The 22,215-nt window shown below is 37.8% G+C and overlaps 1 protein-coding gene across 2 annotated transcripts in view; it reads left to right on the plus strand.

The window, feature by feature from the left end:
* The window catches only part of COBL (cordon-bleu WH2 repeat protein), a 160,749-nt gene that overhangs the window by 79,422 nt on the left and 59,112 nt on the right, over positions 1 to 22,215 (plus strand). For both annotated transcript variants that reach the window (XM_013952796.2, XM_013952797.2), the window contains one exon: positions 9,781 to 9,975. In XM_013952796.2, coding sequence (XP_013808250.2) covers positions 9,781 to 9,975 — 195 coding nt within the window. The remainder of the gene's footprint in view (positions 1 to 9,780; positions 9,976 to 22,215) is intronic.

The raw sequence follows: 22,215 nt of genomic DNA on the forward strand, positions 1-22,215 counted from the left end.
TCTCATTACAAGCCCATCTACCATCCCCATTTGATGAAGCATTTCACCATGAAAAGATGAGCCTTTTCTTGTCTTTATGAATTAACTCCTCTGTTTTTTTGTTTGTTTGTTTGGCATGGTAGAGGACAAATTTTTTTCTTATTGTGATGCATCTATTACACTGTCAGGTAACGATAGGCATATTTAGCATACACGTGTGTGGCTCTTCAAAAGATAATAAGTAATGCGAATGACTGAATTTGATGGCTGACTTTTTTTTCAGCTGTTCCATTTTGAGAACTTGTTGAATTTAATCTTTTTTCTCCATATTGCCTTTATGTGTTTGTATTTTTTGACAAATATGAAAATGTATCTTGAAAATATGCTTTGATGAATTTTGACTATTTTCTGTGACAGAAAGAGTTGGACTTGTGGAAGAATAGTTTTTAGCAATCTAACCAGAAAGATGTAAATCAGCCCTGAGAGGGTTCATTTTATACATAAATTGATTCTGATATTTTTCCAGAGTGATATTAAAAGGAGGAGGGGAAAAAAAAAAAAAGAACATTTGAGTAAATGAGACACAGAGGTGTCCTCACACACCTCTGAAAGGCAAGATCAATCATTTCACACTGTATGAAATACAAACAACCCTGTTGCCAAGCGCCCATCAGCCTTCCAAGGTGTCGCCTGCACTTCGGCTTGACTTTGGAATTCATACTCAGGGTCTGTTTACAGCCTGCACAGCCTCCCACCAGAGGGCTGGGCAATAAAATTTACATTAAACTACTAAGGAGAATAGAAAATATCCAATTCAGGAGTGCATCTTAATCTTCATCTTACTGGTGGTTTTGTCTCAGAAGATTTTATGTATCCAAAATATAATCAAGAATATTTGCATTTTAAAGATTTTTAAAATGCCTCTGTGATCCAAAAAAAAAAAAAAAAAAAAAAGCATATTTTGTGCACTGTCCTTTAGCTTATAGTATAAGGGGCATAGGACCAGACGGGCATGAAGGAATTTGGCATTTTCTAGGAGTATGAGCATAAAAGTTTCTGTGATTTCTCTGTGATGTCTCTGTCACTTTAATCTTCATGTGGCATTTTATGTGATTGGAGGTGTATGTAATTTTTAAAAAGCATGGGAATTTCACTATATCTGTCCGCGAGGACATCTTGTAATGCATGCACACTGGAACTTGTGGCTATTTCATAGATGTCATTAGATTTATACCCAGGTAGAAATACCTTTCAGTAGCTATGTTTCATAGGTTTTGATCTGTATTTTTGGAAGCTGAGAATCTAGTAGAAGGCAGGTATGTGTATTTCATATGTGGAACATGAAGTGGAAAATATATCAGCTTGTGTGGTTATGACCTGATTTTTGCAGGGGGAGCAACCTAAGTTTCTTTTATTTATGGCTAGTGAGCTTCAGGTTTCAACAAGTTTTTCATCCTTTTCAGGACATGCAGTGTGACGGAAGTGGAACAAATTATGAAAGAAAGATTTGCAGCAAGTGCGTTTTTCCTGAATTAAGCTGAGATTGACTTGTCAGTGCTAACAGTTCTGAACCAAAGAAGATATGTTTCTTTGCCTTTGACCAAGTTCCTCAGCTGTGATTCACAGGGTCCGTAGGGTATGTGCTTGCAGGCTGCTTCAATGACTTATGTGTCCAGGTTGATAATAGAAGACTTGCATGTGTTATGTGTGCCTGCCAAGCACTGATTTGCAGGGGATGAGAAGGGAAGTGAAGTCCTAAAAGGACTCTAGTTTTCCCATTAGCACCAGCCAGCATGGCGCGTGCTCCCACCTTCTGAGGTTCAGCTGAGACATGGCTCAGCCTTCTTTCCCTCTGTCCCACCACTTAGAAAGGCTAGTGTCTACCCTCTGCTATCAAAAAAGGCTACTTTTGCCTTCTGTTGGGATACATTTTTTTTTTTGACTATGAATTTATTAGAAACACGCAGTTATTTAAGAAGAAGAGATGATAAAAGCCCACAGAGATGTCAGTCAAGTTAGCTTTTCTTCCCTTGTATGTGTGTATTGCTGTGATGGAAAAATATCACTGAGTACCTTTCCTTTGATGCCATGACTGTTCTCTTCATTCTACCAGGCAGATTTCCTCAGATGAAGTCTTGCTGTTCTTGGCAAAGGAATGATTTTGGGTAGCGGTAATGGACAAAAGTTTTCTCAAGCACAAAGTGTAGTGTGACTTGGGGAAAAACCTGGAGAGTGAAACATGGAGATAGGAGAAGTTATTTAGAGTAAATATATTGAATTTTAAATCACCAGAGGCTTTTAAGTACAGTTTTCAAATGGCAGACTAAGTGGTTAGGATTTTTTAATTCCAGATATTTCTATTTTCAACCTTACTCCAGCAAAACCTACGATTCTGAAGGGATTGAGGAATCACATCTGTCATAAAATTCTGAAAAAATATAACTGATGTGGCAATCTTTGTGAGGTGCTTGACTATTACATAAATATTCTTGAATTTATAGATCTGTATTCCACTGCTTTGTGTGCCATAGTAGTTAATTCATCTTTGGAGAACTGAGAATAAGTTTGTGATCTCAGACAGGTTGAGTACTCAGAGAGGTGGCACTAGTAGGTCACATTGATATTAGCAGTTAGGCTTGATTTTACTGTATCTGATTCTTTATATTTGTATGAATTTACGAACATGTGCGTGTTCAGCTGGAATGCATGTATTCCCAATACGTGTCTCCTAATCTACTAAAGAATGGAGTGCAAGGTCCTACTCCTAAATATGAAAATCAAGGATTGGATTGCTCATAAAAAAAATGAACTTATTTGTAACTTTTTTCCCCATATTCATTCAATGCCCATCTAATTTCTAAATGGGAAAGGAGTTTAGAGGATTGCTTCATACAGAAAAAGTATAGCAAAAAACAAGATTCTTGGAAGGGCTCTCTGGTTGGAGAGGCTCTGTTCTCAGTGCAGTGCATGGGGCTTGTGCTAATACCCACACTTATTCCCGACTTAGTAATTCACAAACTGTGTACTCTTGAGACCCTCAGTGTGATTCTCCCTCAGTCTGATTGGCTTTGAAAGCTTTTCTCCTGGAGCTCATCTTTTCTAGTTCCTCCTCTTTGGATGGTTTTTCTTGCAATTTTTATATCATGAAAGACAGTGGACCACACAGGCAGTGCAAAGTGAGCAGAAATGAGTTGGAAACCAAGGCTGCACTCCTAGCTGCAGAGACGGCTTAGATGTTTTGCATCCAAGGTTAGGACAAGAAGTAATCAGATAAACTTCTAGGAAGGGTAATTATACTTAAGGCACAGGGAACAATCTTCTAATGATAAGGACAGTTAAGCAATCGAACAGGATAACTGTGGATGGTGAGGAACTGTTTGGTAGGAAGCCTTAAGTAACCTCTGAAGGGAAAGGTTTATTATGCTACTTCAGTGCAGGGAGATAAAGTAGGTGACTTCAAAAAGGAGGTTACCTGCCTCATACCTGGCACTGCTAGGATTTTTGTGGTCAGCAAACTCAGTACTAAAATGAAAGGAATATGGTCAGGGTGAGGGAGAGCTTGCAGAGACACAGGGGAGAGAACATTTTCAGGCATTTCTAATTTTAGCCGGGTATGTTCTGGTGTTCACCAAATGAGCCCTGACCACAAGATTTGAAATTGCTAGTTAGATACGAAAATAGACTTATAAAAGGATAGGGTTGTAGTTGTATACACTTCAAAACATAACTCAAAGCTTTTAGAGTAAAGCTTTGAAAACCTACTTGGTCAGACATAAAATCAACATGGTATTGACTGTAGGAGTTACTATTGCAGAAATGCAACAGTTGCCTTTCTCTTTTAATACTGTGGTGAGTGATCAGATTATTTCCTACCAACAGCAAAAGGGAATGAGATAATAAACCAATCTAAAGTTAAGGTGTAAGTGCTAAATACCTTCCTCTCTGCCCCCCCCATCTGTAGAGCAGAAAAAAATTAACTTTTTTTCTTCTTCTCTGACTGCTGACTGGATGCAAGTACTGTAATGTTAATCCCAAGTGCTTCAGGAATTACAAAAACCAAACTGCATTCAACGTGGCCCGTTAAAAAGGAAAATCTGAATAGTCACAATTAGAGTTTTGGTTTTTTTGTTTTTTTAATCTATGTCTCCAAGTGGTCTCATAACTACAGTATTATGCTTTGGTTTTGGTTTGCTTAAATTAATTCAATTTTGATGTTGTCAGTTTTAATACTAGTACAAGGGATTTCAGTATCATGTCAAGGAGAGCAGCCTCCAACTTCAGTTTGTGCAGTAGCTCTGACAACCTTTCTGGCATTTTAAATGGCCAGTTGTAATCAGTTATGCTGTTATTCAGCCAATCAATAAGAGTTTGCATGAATGGCGTTGAAATTTCCAACAGGGATAAATTATCCTGCTGTCACTGGGTAGATGGATTTGTCTGCCTGCTTCAGGTCTTACCTTTCCTATTTATTCATGGTCCACTTGCACAAAAATTAATCCCCTTCAGACATCATATTTTTATTATTATTTTTGTCTCTGTTTTGGAAAAAAGAAAAAGCCTTACTTTTTGCTGATACATCTGATACTTCGAGTGCTTAAAAACAACTCAGCTGATTACTTTGATTTAAAAACTTCTCAGAAGGAAATTGCATAACAAGACAGAGAGCTCAAATATGTAGGTTTTGGCAAAGAGCTGCGGAAGAAAGGCCTGGCTGTAGCAACCTCGCAAGGAAAGAACTTGACATTTTGAAAAATTTTTATTGACCAGTGTGGACAGGGAATGGGAAGTCAAATCACTCTCACAGGCAAGCTGCAGTCTCTTCCTTGCTGACCTTTAAATGACACTTAGTGTCACCAGAAAGTCAAGGAAATTCCAATAACAGGGCTTTGGGGAAGAGAGTTACATATGAGGGATATCTTTTGAAAACAAACATAGCTAACTTCCACTTTTATGCATATCTCACAACAGCACAGTTATACTTTTGGTAGAAAAATCTTATATTGTTTTATTAATATGATTAAGATTTTCAAAAGTATTCATAATAGGTTCTGTTCATCCTTTAAAAAGTGAGTAGTTTATAAAAGACATTTTATAATTGTGTTCTAAGCTGATGACGTTGGAGCATGGACTAGTCTCTGTTTTAGACTCACAGTCTAACTTCCAGTGAGTTCAGTGGGATCTGTGCTTTGGTGGTCTTGCGAAAAGTAGACTTTTGAACGTCTTTTGAAAATGGGACTGATCTACCTAAGTTACTAGATCACTCTAAGCCTTTATGCTTCTGTGTTTTCAACAGTCTTTGGGAGGGCGGTGTGTGGGGGGGAAAGTCTTTGAAAGCTAGATCTCAGCTAGAAGAACAAGTAGGAAGAAAAAAAAAGAAAATAGTCTGCTTATTCCCAAAAGAAAGCACCTTGTGCGTTAGAAAAAAAAGTCCCTTACACTTCTGAAGGGGAGGGAAAAACCTGGATGGCAAGTGTAACACTGCACGCTGGATCCATGAAACCTGGTGGCACCATAAAGTAGATACTGCAGCTGGTGCTTGTTTGCCTTCCAACATGTCCTTCATAGAGCTGAAAGGGGCTTCAGTCCAGTGTTGTAGTTCAGTACACATTCGGTGCTCTTGCTCAGCTAGAGCCTAACTTCACTGCTGACCGGTGCTGCTGCGGGTCCTTCTCTGGAGTTGCGTCTGTGTTGGTGCTGGGTTCGCTTTGGCTGAGTTCAGGAAAAAGGAGGAAACTGTTTCCTCTTTCTTGATCATTTGCATTGTTTAATTGTTGTTTGAATTGCCAGCAGAGTACTCTGGCAGCAGTGGTCTAGCAAAGTCTATGATTTTAAAAGTTGGGAGACATTTTAAAATGCTCTTTATGCAGTTCATTGGCTTCTACAGTGTAGTGCAGTTGCAAACACGCAAAGGTTGTAGGAACTAAATTTGGCTGTACACAGAACATTCATTCTAATCAGTTAGCAAATGAAACAGAGGGTAAGGGCTGACTTTTTCAAACAGCTATATTGGCTGCAGTACTTGAGCTTGATTTTCCTCTCACTTATGCTGCTATAATTTGAGTAATCCAACTGAAATCAGTTTGTTGATAACAAATTAAAACAAGAAAAAATGAGAGACGTGTTGGGCAAATGCTGTGTGCAGGTCAGCTCCCTGCAAGTCTGCATAATGAACATTGTGTGCTCTTAATAGTTGCCTAGCTAACCTGTCTGAAAAGTAAACTCCGGAAATCCAGTGGTCTGGAAAGAAGTTGCTCTGCATTTAATGCAACTTAAGAAATTTAAAAGCTGGGTGGGGGCTGTCCTTCTGGGTCAGGTTTACAACAATGCACAGGTCCTGCCAAAAGCACTTGTGTCAATGGTTCGTGTCCAAGAGTATTTTTCCCTCAAAGCTAATGAAAAGGACTGCACACATGGGAGAATTTGAAGGTCTGCATCTAGTTTGATAAAGCTGCCATTGCTGAGCAATGGAGTTTTCAAAGCCTCTTCGGTATTGTCCTGATGCCATTCCCCTGGAAGCTATAGTGAGTTTTTATTTCAGGAAAGAGTCTTAACAGGAGCATTTTTGAAACGCTTACTCAGACAATAATGGGCTTTATATGAAAGATGAGACTTGGAAAAGAAAACATTGATGAATATCCAAGGCTCTTATTTTTTCCTCTGCAAAAGCCTTTTTATTATAGACTATTTACAGTTTCATGTTAGTGTTACATTTTTTCCTGTGCTGCCTTCTGTGAAATCCAAGCTTAAAAAAAAAAGTCTAAAATGTTTAGTCATTCATCACTGTATTCCTTCAGTGACCTATTCCCTGAAAAAGGCTTCTGATAGCTCTTCAGCCACAAGACCATGAGGTGGGATCGAATGGGCTATCTGCCTAAAACTGGATACTTCCTCTGTTCCTATCAGTACCCTGTATTTGTAGTGCTGGGAGTGAAGACTTAGGGTTTAGTAGTAATAGTAGTAATCTGTAAATCTAGTAACAGAATTTCTCAACCTTTGATGCAGTAAAGAAAATCAAAGAATTAAAACAGTCACAAATGCATAGCCTGTAGAATGCACTTTAAAATGATTTTATTCAGTCCTCCTATATGTGTGTGGAAAAAAGGAGACTCCTTTATATTTCACCTTCTGAATGCTGTCATTTCCTTATGAGTAAATGCAGTTTACTTTATAGAACCGGATATGACACGCAGCAAGATGGACCTAGAAATTCTGAGGGTTATAGATCATTGTTTTTTCCACTGTCCACAGTGGAGAGAAACAAGAAAAGAGCATATTTTTTTCCAAGATTCAAACCCCACCTTCCAGTTCAAGGTTTTTTTGTTCATTTGCTAGAAAGGTGAAGAAACTATCAATGCTATTCAGTTCAGAGAAATTAGTGGTGAAAAAGAAGTGGTAACTACTGTTCTAATCCTTCAGTGAAACTATACAGAGAAGGCTGGTACTATCTGCTGTTTGTGCTAAATTCACTATTCCAGGATGAAGTCTCCTGTGCCGTGTGCAACATAAAAGCTGACAGAAGAATCTGGCTCATCCAGGGTCCTAGTTTTAAGTCAGCGTTAACATCGTATGCATGGTAGATGAAGGACAAGACACAAGCAGGTTGCCATCTACATTTAGCATTTTCAGTTGCTTTCGCAGGTATCTACAGCATGTCAAACTTTACCTGTCTGATGAATAGCTTTTTGCATTGCTGTATTTTTTAGCTCCTTATACTTCATTAGTACTTTTGCAACTATCCTAAAATTAAGTGAATTGTCTTTTCAAGCCTGCTGCCCCATGTTTTCAAATATTACCTCAGATTTTTCTTGACAGTTATAGAAAGGAAATATGCTGTTTCATGTTTTCTGATATCCACCACAGTAATGAGGGAGCCGTACCACTGAGACAGAGCATTTCCCAGGCACCATATTACTGCTATGTCTGTGTTTTGTATATCCTACGTTCTGCTTTTAATGCCTGTGTGTATTCTTTTTGTGTGTGCGCTGTTTTGTCAAGACGTTCTAATTACTGTGAGAACTATTGCTTGAAGTGTAAAATTAGCGCTGGTGCAAAGTACCGGAATGGCAGCTGTGAAAAACACAGTTCACTCTTCACAAATAGGAAAAAGCAGACACAGCATTTGAAATTTGCGCGATTCACAAATGCACTTCAGTCCTTAGATGGAGATAACTATTCCTGTGGGAAAGAAATTCGTTCCGTCTTCTAATTCTGGGCCTTGCTGCCTGGGCTGCCAGCTGACAAAAATAGATGTTGTGTCTGTGAGGTGAGGTGTTAAGAAATGGATTCACTTTAAGTTGCCTTGTCTCAGTCATGTCCGATGCTCTCCTACTGTGTGTTAATCCGTGTGGCTGACTTTGTATCATTCATTTTCTTCCCTGACCTAGTGAAAATAGTAAATATGTGCTTTTGAGTGTGCAATCACGTCTTTAAATAGTTTATTCTAAAAGTTACATATATACTTGTAAATTTCTCAAATTGGAGAGCTTAGGGTCAAAGAAATCTTTCATTTGAAAAGTGATGAGCTTTGCGGTGGTCCTTATTTCCTGTCATTATGTATTGTATTGTGTGGTCTTGGACAAAATTCCACCTGAAAGCATTATATCCTTCACAGAGGAGCTTTGAAAGTGCAGTGGCATATTCCATTGCAATAAGAACAGCATTATCAGCCTGCACTTCCAGAAATAGATATCCTCCTCCGCCTCATAATGGATTGATGTCAGTGACAATTTCACAGAAGCCATATTTTGAGGAGAGGTGATCATCACATAACTTGATTAAAAAGGAAAATTCTGTATTTAATATGGAAGCTTCTTTTAATGAAAAACAGGGGAAAATGATCAACAGTTTTTGAGGGATGAGTATTTGCAAGCTCTTCATTAGCAGATAAAAAAAAGTAATGAAGCTGAATTTAAGCATTCAACTAAAATAAAAATGTACAATTTCAAGAAATCATGTATCCCAGTGGTTCCTATTTGTGGGCTTTAAGTATATGATTGTACATATTTATTATTTGTATGTTAACATAAAACTATATTAAGGTTTTGATCCAAATCAGTGAAAATCTTTCCATTGATTTTTTTTTTTAATTTTTTTTTAGTTTTGAATAAGAATTAAAAGAAGTCCTTTTAACATTAAGGAATTCCCAAAATAGTTTAGGCTTCTCCTTTCATTTGGACATGTTTAAATCCGGAGTGGTGCCAGTCATTGGTGGTACTTTTGGACAGATTCAGTAATGGTTTTTAGCAAATTGTCAGTGCTCATGCTTGTTTGTGTATGTAGGTTGGAAATGGTTTTATGGTGGCAGAGTGGCATCTCTTATACAAATCTGCAGAGCAGAATCAGGTAAATGAGGAAGTTTGATAATAAAATAGTCACCTGGGATATAGTGTATGATTAATATACTGTTCTGATTTAAGAATAAGTCTTACTTTCAGATATATGTATTTCTTGTAATTTAAATAAAAAAACAAAAATACATTTGGATAACCTTAATGAAGTCTCTAGATGAAGCATGTACTTTAAACGGCAAACACGGGTATTGTTCCCATCACCGGTACTGTTGAACCACAGTAGGTGCTCCTGCTGCCTTCTGACTTACTAATATTGTCTGTAATCTTTGTTTCAGTTGACCTTTAAAAGTATCTAAAAGTTACAGTTTGCAATACAGTGAGTTTGGCAGAGGAACATACATGATTATTCATATCATTGTTTAAACGGTGACCAGATGTGTCTTGTTTTTCTTCTTTCTTTCCCATTGTTTTTAACAAGTAATGTTAATCCAAGATGTTAATCCATTTACAGGGTTTTTCCACAGCACCAAATTCCCCTTCAGTGAATTCACGTTCCATTACCTTGGGCCCATCCCTGTCCCTTGGTAACGTCTTGGGAATGACAGCAAACCCAGAAGTGAAGAAGCGCAGAGCACCTCCTCCACCAGTTGCAACGCCCCCGCTGCAGAACTTGGAGATGAGTGGGCAGGAGAAAACAACAGCACAGGTAACAGTGTCACCACAAATGTGTTTCTTTGCTAAATGCCCTGGCTACAAATCAGTTCGTTCGTCAGACGTAAAGTCATTCACAGGTATTTTGGCTAGCCATTACCCTCAGCACACTGAAACTCTTGATTTTAGAAAATACAAAATTTATCAAAAGTCTTGGAGTTTTCTACATATTGGCTGAGCCTGCTCGGGACTGCCCCAAGCTTTCCTCACTTTCAAGCTGAAAATTACATGGGTGACTAGACATCCTTACTGGCCAGGGTAGTCCTGGAAAATAGGTGGCACTTCTAATGACTGATGAAACTCTACAGCGAACTGTTTTGCCCAGGTACTTGTCAGGACATTCCCTGCAACCCTGTTTTCAGTGCTGCAGTGGGACACTAGAAGATCTGCCCTGCTTTCTGAGCTGGATCATGTGATCTGCTATAAAGTAATCCTCTATTCTGTCTTTTAAAAAAAGTCACCGTTCAATAACACAGTCACCCAAAATTAGATTTTAAAAAAGAGGGGGAAAATGAGGATCTAATTCATTGAAAAGAGGATTTTCTGGGAAAAAGAATGTGTTCTTGTTTTTATAGTGTCAGTCAGGTATGTATGTTATTAAATGTACACATACATCAAGACTTGGTTCCATCAACAAAAATATTATAATGTAAATGTAAACTTTAAAAGTCAGTGTGTAAAGCTACATGTAGATGCCAAATAAGAAGGGAAGCAATCAGTCCGTAACTTCAGGACCATGTGATGTGGCTGCACCTGCACTGCTTAGGGCTTGTCACTTCTATAGCAGATTTGTCTTTGAGAAAGCAAACTGTGTTAGTCCAAAAAGGAACCAGGGAATAGTCTTTGAGTTCAGTATCATGGATGATAAGTCTGGTGCTCAGTCTTGACTCCCTGTCCCTCTTTTCTTTACCTGTATCAACATACTTTAAGTGCCTTATCTGATAGGGTATTGTGTAAGCAATGTAGATGCACAGCCTTGGAAAAGTTAATGGCTTTTTTTTTTTCTTCTGCATTCTTGTATACTGTCTCACCAATATATGTAACTCAGACAATCTCAGCCTGAACTAGGATTGTGGGACCTTTTTCTTCCATTCTTAACATAGCTAGTTGTGTGATTGCTGGGACATAAGGGTGTTATAAGTTATCTTTCGGAGTCTGAATAGGTGACTTTTGAAATTAACACTCATTTATAGACACAGCGCAAGAGAAATGAATATCTTATCTTGCGACATTTGGTGAACTTTGGGCAAAAGAAATGTCTTGCGTAGCTGACAAAGTCAATGAAGAGTGCTGTAGATTAAAAGCATGGTTGCTGGAGTTCATCCAACCGTTCTTTTATCCTGCTTTCCTTGGGAAAAGGACATCTTTCAGAAAACAGTTGCACAGTTCAAAATATTAAACCACTGTTACGTGCTTCTCAGGCTCCCAGTTTGGAAGTTGCTCACAGGCTGCGTAGTAGTTCAAACAAGAGTGTGAGGCTTACACTTGAAATGAAGCACAAGTTCCATGAAGCAATCAAAAACTGAGGGAAAAGATTAATGATTTAGTATTATGTGACAAGGTAGCAACAGGAATATTGTTTATATCAAAACCCAGACAGTTCTATTTTATCTACGTGCAGACTATCCAGTTTGCTGTGAAAACAGAGTGAAAAATCTCAGGGTGTAAGTTTATTTCTTTAGTTTATGGGAAAGAATTAGCTTTTTTCTTTTTTTTATTTATTTTTTTTCAGGGAAGGACGTCAGTTCCTTATTAATGGACTTCCTTCCATAAAAAGATAAGATGTTTGTTTAGAAAACTTTATTTATGTGCAATTGTTACTAACAGGAAGATCCTGCAAAAGGGGAACATGTTTATTTCTAGTGAAGCTAGCACATTAATAGAGAATGAAAATGTTGGTGATTTGAACTTTTAGAAGGATTTTTCCTTTTAAACTAACCGCTTCCATAAAGCTTTGTAGAAAAGCAAATACTGTAGCTGTTATGAATATACATAGTTTGACCTTCCAACCCAACAGACCAATTATTTTTAACTCATTGTCAAGCTCTCGGGCATTCCATTCTCTTTACAGCATAGCTAATCCTTCAGGAATATATTTCTCATCTCCCTGCCTAGTGATTGCAATCAGGAACTTCCATGAAAACTGGGATATTTTAATTATGCTTTAGATTTTCTCCACTCATTTTTCTAGATAGGTGGATCACTGCAATATGGCTTTACTGTATCTCAGCTCTTGTCTCTGTGGGGTCTTGAGGGTAAGGCGCCTGCAGTACCTTGCCAAACATTAATTTCTCATGTCTGTTTACAGGTAGCATTTTCTCCATGTAACTGTTTTAAATTTCCTCTAGAAAATATTCATTTCTGTTACAAGTAAGCAATGTTTCAGTGTGCTGAACAATTTACAAAGGAGAGCAAAGCCAAAGAAAGGTGACTTTTTTTCTCCTCTTTTTTTAAACATCTACCATATGATGCAATTAAGAATAATGAGAAACGACTTGAAAAAATATTCTGCAAAAGATCAGGGTAACACTTCTGGTATGAATTGCAGACGTTTGGATGACGCGCTACAGAAGCAAGGAGATCCTCTCCTTTATAATCTGCAACACAAAGTCCACATCATTCAGATGTGTACTGCAGACCAGTGTGTGGTGTGGGCAAAAAGTGAAATTCCTTTGCACGCAATCTCTGTTTGCTGTCAGAGAACTTCAGGCTATATTCTGTATGAGTAGTGGCAGGAGAGGATTTTGGATATTTTAAGTGGTGGGGGAAGGTGTATATATAACCAGTTCATCTCTTGAGATAATGGTATTATGTTCGTGTCAGCAAAACTTGGGACAGCCTTATGGTAGGCATTGTGTAAACTGAGTCTTCACCCCAAAACCCATGCACTCTACACAGACAAAATACATAATGGAAAACCTGTATGAGTATTTGGTTGCATAGCACAGGGGGAGGAGGCGCTTGCTTAAAGCTGCACATGAAGTCTGACAGAATTAAACACATCTCCTGAGGAGCTTATTCAGTGACCCCTGTTTAAAAGAAAAAGTAGTGTGGTTTGGTTCATTTCTTGGGAGAATTGTCTCAAGAATTACAGTACCTTGAGTCTGCTTTGTCCCTGGCTACTTTGGATGATTCTGCCATTAAAAACAAACAGCTGCTGAAGTCATCTTCACTTCTGAGAAACAGCTGAGTGCTCATCAAAGAAGCTTTGTGAGGATGACGGCCTTTTTCTCACTTTTTTGGGGGGGAGGGCATTATCAGAAATATTGTTTTATGTTTTATTGTTTACATTACACTTTTTTCTGTATTTCTATATAAGGTGAAAAGTCATGAGCAGTTCACTATGGAGAACATCTGACGGTTGTCTTCTGAGTTAATAAGGAGCCCTTAATTCAGTAAAAGGGTGGATGGACTCAGATTAGTTATCTTCCTTTCATAGGTTACACCTAGGTCAGAAACATCTACTAGAAGTCAACGAAATACAAGCGCATGTTTTGTTTTGGGTTTTTTATCATTTCTCAGAGAGGAAGGGAGGTTTCTTTTGACTCGGAGCTCTTCTGGGTGAGGTCTTCTCAACCTTTCTCTTATGACACATTTCCTTTCTCCCTTAAGTGTTCCATGATTTTTTTTTTTCCCCTCCTCCTCCCCTCTGTGGAACATCCAGAAATCTCCTTTGAGAATAACAGACACTTTTTTTGTGTGTTCTGAGGAAGGATGCAGTGAATCAGTTTCTGCTGTAGGAAAAAGCTGTTTTTTGAAATGTGCCTTTCTTCTATTGCATCTTCTAGATTAATTTTTGGTTTTCATAAGTTAGTTGATGATAGGAAAGTGGGATTTGTTCAGAGGAGGAGGGAGAACATTTGACTGTTTTTTGGGTTGATTAAAAGGAATTTAATGATTGGTCCCTTTTTTGTTTGGTTTGGTTTTCTTTGCGTGAATGGAGAAGGCCTGAAATGTAGATAGTGAATGCTATTTTTAAAAGTTCCTTTGTTTAATAACTGAGGAATATCACGAGTATTAGCTATAGTCTTCTCTGGTTTTGGTGGCTGACTTGTTAGGACTCTTGGATGATACATGATATCTCTGAACAGTATTTTAACGAAGAGGACGGGGATATTGAATCTTTCTTTTCTTAACGATACCCTTTTTCCAAAATATTGTTTAGTTGCCAAAGTTACGTAATTATTAAGCAGAAAAGAAGAAACCCTCTTCTTTTTTTGTGTGCTTGGAGTGGGGGGATTGGTGGTGCGTTTTCTGTTGTTGTTAAGAAGTCAGCAGATACTTGAGAATGTATGAGATGTCCTTTCATGGTTTAAAGAACAAACCTAATACTACTCTTCAGAGTTCTTGAGACTACAGAGGAGTAGTACAGCTGCTAAGAAAACACGTTAAATCATGCATGGCACTGTTCTCTACCTAGTTTTTGCATTAGATTTTGAATATTAGAGTGGTAGAGTGCACACATCTACTGCTGCTGTACAGTGTCAAACCAAGAGACTGGAGATTTCTTACTGCAGTTGGCATGAGGCCATATTTTGATGAGGTCAAAGAGTAGCCGAGTCTGAGAGTGTTAATGCAGATAGATGATTAATAGATAAATCCATTAGGAATGGATATTGTATCTGTGTCTCTATTTCACATCAAATTCATGTAGAAATCACTTATTTTGAACGTGCTAGGCTGTAAATACTGCATGTTAATTATGAACCTTTTCTTTAGACTTTTGGTATCTCTCTCATGCTGGGGCTTTTATTCCAGTCATCCTGTCTGAAATTTTGTTTAGAAGCTTATTTACTTCATTTATGTATTTCTATAGATGTTCAGAAAGTATGGACATGATGGGATCTCTTTCCTTTGCTCACACAGACATTAAAAAAAAAAAAATTATTTATTTTCCACACTGACATAAATGCTTCCTTTCTCTTTGGCCAAAGAATTGCCTGCTATTCTCTGAGGATGCTGAAACAACTCCACTTTGGTCGCCCACATAGTCAGATAATAACATCAAACTTGTCTGATAGCAAAGATACAGAATGCCCTTTAGTTCCTTTGTTTGAGCTGTAGCTGTGCAAAATATTCCCGAGGTGATGCATTGGAGAACAGCAGTGCTATCTGGAGTAGAAAAGATTGTACAAAAGATTGTATCTGTATGAAGTCTCTTTTTACTGTGGAGGCAGGTAACAAAGACCTACAGAAAATACTGAATGCTATTGGTAAATGCTACCAATGCCACACTTTGGACTTTCATAAAGCAATTCAGAGAAAAAAGGTGGAAGTAGAGTTGGTGTTTGCAAAGAACCAGAGGAGATCAAGAAAACTACAAGCCTCTTAGTGTGGTGCATATGCTGAAAAAATTACCAGAACCATAATAGAGAATTTAATTAGTTGGCATCTGTATGAAGATAATGTACAGAGCAGAATAAATATAGCTTTAATAAAAAGAAATTCTGCCTTACAAGTCTCTTAGACTGTTCTTGATGGATTCAACAAAGAGATGAATATGGATGATCTGGTTGATATAATCTGCTTGGGCTTCTGAAGGGCTTCCACAGAGAAGAAACCAAGTGTTTGTGCCATAAGGGGGAAGGCCATCTTATTTTTTAAATAATTGATTAAAAAAAAAAAGTGGCATCCACTCTTGTAATGGAGGAATGTACAGGTCAGTGTGCAATGATATACGTAAGAAAAATCAGAATGGTCTTTTCATAATACCATGTAAAATGCTGGTCCCTTAGCTGACAGTAACCAGTCAAGAAGATCTTAGGACTATAATACATAGTTCTGTGAAAAAGTCAGCTCAAAGCTCCATAGCAATCAAAAAGCAAATCAAACTCGGAGAATTGTGGGGGGGGGGGGAGTAATTTTATGCCCCTTTATCATGAACTTTGTTGTGCCATCTTGAATACTGCAGTTGGGCTCCTCTCATTTCCAAAAGCATATTACAGAATGGGAAATTGAGATTGTCTGTAGAGGGGAATCACGCGTGGTCAGAGGTATGGAAGAGCTTAATAACAAGGAAAAACCTAAGTAAACTGTGATTTTTCAGCTTGAAAGAATGGCATGAAGACCATGGATGGGGATTTGACTGTTCAGCTGCCTAACTGGCCCTTACAAGAACTGATGGACATCATTTGGAGCTAGTAGGAAACAAACTCGAGCAAAACATACTAAACCAAAGAATATAGTAGCCTGTGAAATCCCTTGCCAAGGGTTGGTGTGGGTGCTCAAAGTTTACATGGGATCCTGTAAACAGAAGACAAATCCACTGGGAATTATTAAACAGAAACCACACCAGGAAGTCCCTGACATGAAAATGGTTGGTGGTTGCAAAAGTATTGGAGGGGAAGGAAGTTTTGAACACACCTGTCCTTTCCTTCTTCTCTCCTCTAGGTATTGGCCACCGTCTGTCACAGAAGCCTGCATAGAAGAACCTTTGATCTAATCCAGTACAGCTGTTTTTGGATAACGTAGAAGTGATTTTTCCCTAAGTTTGTTTCATACAATCTGGTACCACACCAGGAAAGTCGCAGGCAACCTTCTCACTGACCACTACATCTTCTTATTGCTACTGATTTGATAACCAGGCAACATGTCTCTCATTAAAGACAAGAACTTTGATTCCTCTTCCCAATCATTGCTCTCTGTTTGGTGCTCATACATGCAAAACTCTGCACTTGTAGAACAAGGCCATAAGTTTTGCTGGTAAATGGTATGGGCAATAAGAATTTTCCCGTAAAGCAGCTTGCCTGGTATATGTATTACAACTTTAGTGCTGTAACTGAAGTATCAAAGAGAGCTACAGAGCCCTGAGGGTTGTATTTTCAGCCCAGGGATTGAGATGCAGGTACCTATCTCAAATTACAGGTAGCTGGGAGCTGTGGGATTGATGTCAAGTGCACTCCACTGACATGTACCTTTCACTGAAAAAATAAGCAGCAGCATGAAAGGCTTGATCCTGTTCCATGCGAAGTCTGTATCAGGTCTAGGTCAGTGTCAGATATTCTCATTGATTTAAGACAAAAACGGGCAAGTGGATAGTCACGATGTTTTGTGTTTTCATTTCTTTTTCCCACAACTACGATTGTACCTTTCTGCTATCATTCAGGTGTGCCACTACCTTTCTTATTCATATCCCACCTAGCCCAACAACTGTTGCTCATAAAACCAAATGACAGAAATCATCAGTTTAAGACAGGTTTTTCTGTTACAATTTTTTGCCTTTTTTTAAAGAAAAACAGCTATATTGTTTGTTACTGATGCTTGCTATACTTTTTTTTTCTCTCTCTCCTTTCTGTGTTTGTTCTGTTGACTGCAAGTCCTTTGAGGAATGAGCTGTTGGGACACTTGTGCCTTGTGCAGTGATGGGGTTACTGTTGTGCTTAGCAAATGATGATGTTTCTACCTGTCAGAAGTTAGTGAGTCATGCTGATGCCTCATGGTGTTCTGCTTCCCTGGATTTAACTAGTTTTACCCAAAGGATTGGGTGATATTTCATCGTTGAAGAAGAATGTATAAGGATGGAGCTTTTCTTAAGGGTTTTCGGTTAATTGCCTTGTGTTGAAAAAGCCAAGTACAAACTGTTGTCCTTCACAGACAAGGGCATGAGATACTCTCATTAGTGATGAGACACTAAGTGAAGTTATGTAGAAACAATGGTCTTTGTTACCAGTCATAAATCTAAAAAGTTTTATCTACTCAGTTTCTGCTGGACTTGAACCTGGCTACCACTATCCTATCACGGAGTCCAGTGTCAAAATGTACCAGAACCGATTAGCAGAAACAATAGTGTGAAGTAAGACATCTGTGGTGCTTAAAAATGCCCTATAGTTAAGTAAATGACTATGAAATTAAAACACAGAACAATTAATTTCTAATTTGAAAGTGATTTGTTCTTTTCTCCTTAAAGAGCTTTAAGCATGCCATTTGGTTAGCTGAATGAGAAGTATCCAGGCTTTTCTTTTCATGTCTGAGAAAACAGCGCTCAGATGGCAAACATGAAACCAGCTGATAGTACATCAGATAACGTTTGCTGTGCAGTCTTGATGTTTAATTTAGCTAGACAAGTACACTCTATTTCAGCTAATGTTGCAGGCCCAAATTAAAGTGAGAGAGAGAAAAATGCAGTGATGGTTGAAGGCTTATCTTGCTGTCATGTACATGATCAAATTTAGGAAATATATCAAAGACTCACAAAAAGCTGCTAGCAAAGGTGAGTAATTTATACTCTTTTTCAGAGAAAAAAATCTCTAGACAAATTTATTCTGGGCCTTCATATATGCACACTTAAACAAAAAACTTGTAATTCTTTAAAAATAGTTATCAAAGGCTACAGCTAGATGATTTGGGTACTTTAGTGACTATTTCCTCAATATCTTCAAAGAGTATCATTTCAGGATATGTTACATTTTAATATTTTCTCCTCTGTACGTCTAAGCAAATTCCATAGTTTCAGTCCAAATTGCCGTGCATCCTTTTTAGAGCTCCTACTGCTCAACTTTGTGTTGTTGTACATTAATTTACAAGCAGAAAATGTCCCATTTTAACATCAAAATTGCAGAAAGCATTTTAATAACTCTAGATTTTTTAGGCAAGCAACTTATTTCCCAGTTACTTTTGTGTCCCAGATTTTTTTAACTTGTAATTAATATAGCTATTTTCAGTCTCACTTGTGCTATAGTTTTAAGTAGAGTTAGATGTCCCAATGTGATGAATTAATTAAAAGGAATCTTAATCACTTTGTGACTGAGAAAGTTAAGGGTCAATGGTTTGGGGTTTTCTGTTGTGTTTTTGTTTTTGTTTTTTTCTTCCGCTCTCTCTGTAGTTTGGACAGTATGAATGAGGATGTTAGTGTAGAATTTCAGTGAAGGTTTTGATGTTAGCCAGAAGGTGCAGCCTCTCAGAAGTGCAAGGGAAGTAATAGAAGTAATACTGCCTTTACACTGGCTCTTTGAGAATCTGTCCTTCCTCAGATAAAGTTCAAGGTCCAGTAATATGTGTCAATTGTAAAGCTCAATTTATGATTTTATCTTTCTTTAAAAGGAGAATATTGTTTCTTATGTTTTTTATATTTCTATTGTTTTTTAAGTTGCTTATGATGAAGTCGCTATGGAAGAATAGTCCACTGTATAGCTTTATTGCATTTCTATAAATACAGTTATTTTTGAAATTCTGTGCAGGAAATAGTAGCAATATCAGATGAAGTTCAGTGGTGATTTGCATTGCTTACCTGATATAATTTAAGGCTGGATTATGCAAAGTGCTGAGTGTTTCAGGCTCTGACTTGGGTAGGCTGGTATTATAGATAGGGTGGGAGAGGAAGACCTACAAAACTTGGTAAGATTCCTCCGTGACTGGCTTTTCTGTTGTTCTCTGCAAAGTAGTGATTCTTAATGTATTACCAGAACCCAAGCAAGCTGAACTTGTAGTGTCTTTATTGTACCATTTAACATATATCACATAATAATCATGTAAGAATACAAGGCTTGTTTGACAGGAAGATTTAAAATAGTAGTTAATAAAATAGATCCTTTTATTTCTTTGCAAGAAAATATACAGCTTGAGAGTTCAGTATTTAAACCGTGCACAAGAAGAATTCTTGGAAAAGTCTTTTCCCCAACATCAATAACATTCCTGATCTTTCTGCAATCATCCAGTGCTTCTGGCTGTGAGTTCATGGATCACCTGCCAACTGTTTCTGAACAGACTATGCTACCTGCCTTGGGAGTAATACCACAACTTACCATCTGGTGAGATCATGATAGTATCACTTGACCTCCACATGTGGTCCCTGTCAAGGACTTCGTTGAAAGCTGGCAAGACATCAGGGCCTGAACATACTGTTCTGTGCAGCCGTGAATTTTGGCAGGGTTGCAGCATTTAGTAAGTAAACTTCATCTGGCTTGCAAGTCACACAGGCAAATAGGACAAGCTGATGTCATCGTAAGCTTTAACTCTCATTAAAGAGAAAGTATGTGTCAAGTAATTATTAGGCTTTGTTGGGCAGGGTATTTAGGGGAAGTTAATAGACGAAGATAATTTTAAGCAACAAGGCTTCTGAAGAACTGGCATTCAGTAAGCAATGAAAAATGACCATAATGCCTTGCTTAATTTAAAAACCAGGTTTGTGTCATTTTTCAGATTTCACTTGTAATTTTACCTTTCTTAGCTCTTAAGTTTAAAAAAAAATCTATACCAAAAAAATTAACTAGGTAAATGCAGACTGTGTAAATCAGATTTAATTTAATTGCTTAATGGCATTGTGTTCTCATCATTATTTAGCCAAATAAGAAGGAAAGAAAATGACCCACCACCAATAAGTATAGTCTACTAAAAGGTGTTCTCCCCTGGTTAAAGCTCTTTTTTGCTTGAGATAATTCACAGTCATATCTTAAAACTAATAAAAGCAGAGTGAGGGGAACCTGAATCCAGTTTCTCCAACTGCATACCACTTCAGTTTTTCAGCCATTTAGAGAATGGATGGTGTGGGTCATAGGGGGAAATAGGTGTTTTATTCTGTTTGCAGGGTGTTTCATCTTAATTGGAACATCAGAGTTCAATAGAGAAACATTGAGTCTGGCACAGCGGTGTGTTTCTGACACTTTATAAACACGTATAGGAAGTCAAATACCATAGTGGGATTCCCTGTCATGGCAAGATTCATTTGTAATTTTGGATGGTGAAATTCTTATACCTGTACGAGTACTGTAATGTAGAGCCATGTTGTGCTATAGGCTATAGTAATACGTCTAATTTACATTGTGATATCACTTTGCTATTCCAACTTCTCAGTTTCTGAAGATCACATAAGTAAGGGCTTCTGGGTGCCCTTCATTTGTCCTGAGAGAAGCTAGACTGAGTGGAAGTGTGCAGGGAGCAGTGGAAAGGGATGGCATGAAACTGCCACTGGACTCAGCCCAAACCATGTTTCCCAGGCACTCTGTGTACCTACGGATTGAGAAGGCTCATATAAGAGGAGTCAGTACTGGAAATAAAAAAAAAAAAAAAAAAAAGTCAGGTGTGCTTTCCTCTAAATCTAGAGGACTTTTGAAGAGATTACCTAGAGCTTAATGCTTTTCTAAGCACTAGAAAATCACCTTGACATTCTTTACAGAAGAAAACTTTAAGTGTAAAGGAAGACTTAAGCTCCAGGGAGTTGTGCAACTCTGCAGCAGTAGAAAGGACATGGTTTTCTGTGTTTCTGGTCAAAAGCTTCCATGATTGCATTCCACTGTCTAGCCCTAACAGGTTTTAGGCACATCCCATCCCATCCCATCCCTCTAGCAAAACATTGGATAAAGATGCAAAATAAATTTTGCAGATCCTCATTTGACTCATAACATCTTCCAGGTTTTTAAGTACAGACAGGCAAAACAACCAATCAGCCAGCCTGTAGTTGTGAAGATGAATCCAAGGGGAAAAAAAGATGACGTATAATCGTTATACCAGTGCCTTTCCCAAAAGGTTTATGCAGGACCTCTCTGATAGCACTACACATCTGACTCAAGGAGATACCACTTATCCCTGCCAAACTTCTTCACAAAGTTGTCAGAGAAATACCAAGCTGCAGTCCTACTATGTAAACTCTTACTAATACTTATTTATTCTATTCAAATTCATTGTTCTAACTAAACAGATAAACATAAAAATGAAATGAAATCTTGAAGGCTTTTTTGCCTCTTTGTTTTTTTTGTTTTTTTTTTTGTTTTGTTTTACTTCACAACCTATTTCTAGAAGAGAAATGAATCTTAGGAGCAAATCAGTTTGTGGTGGTTTTAAGATGTGATTTGTAAGTATCTGAGAGTGGCTTTTTTTTCTAAATGAAGACACAAATGAGGAGGATTACATTGTGTTCAGAGAAAGAGAGGAAGTTTAATTCTCTGCCAAAACAAACATCCGCAGACTTGTGTAGTCTACATGTTTCAATGCACGTGAAAATATTTGGTGTTGTAGAGTGACTTCCTTGAGTGGAAATAATATTGCAGCTAGCAATGAGATTTTGCAAAAGGAGGAAATTGCAGCTATCTTAGTAATTTAACATCTCAGATTTGTTTATGGATAGCTTCCTGTCTGACACATTTAGCTGAAAAAGTTAAAGTGTTTAAAGAAGATTAGAATGACATTAATTTTTAACTGCCCTTGACCATGACATTTCAAAAAGGGTGTATTCAGTAAAAACAGATGGAAAAATGAGCTTGCTTCTTCACCTTGTAGCAGCTTTCTTATGTCAACGGATTTC

This window comes from Apteryx mantelli, chromosome 2, assembly GCF_036417845.1.
Source record: "Apteryx mantelli isolate bAptMan1 chromosome 2, bAptMan1.hap1, whole genome shotgun sequence".
In the NCBI taxonomy this organism is placed as follows: domain Eukaryota; kingdom Metazoa; phylum Chordata; class Aves; order Apterygiformes; family Apterygidae; genus Apteryx; species Apteryx mantelli.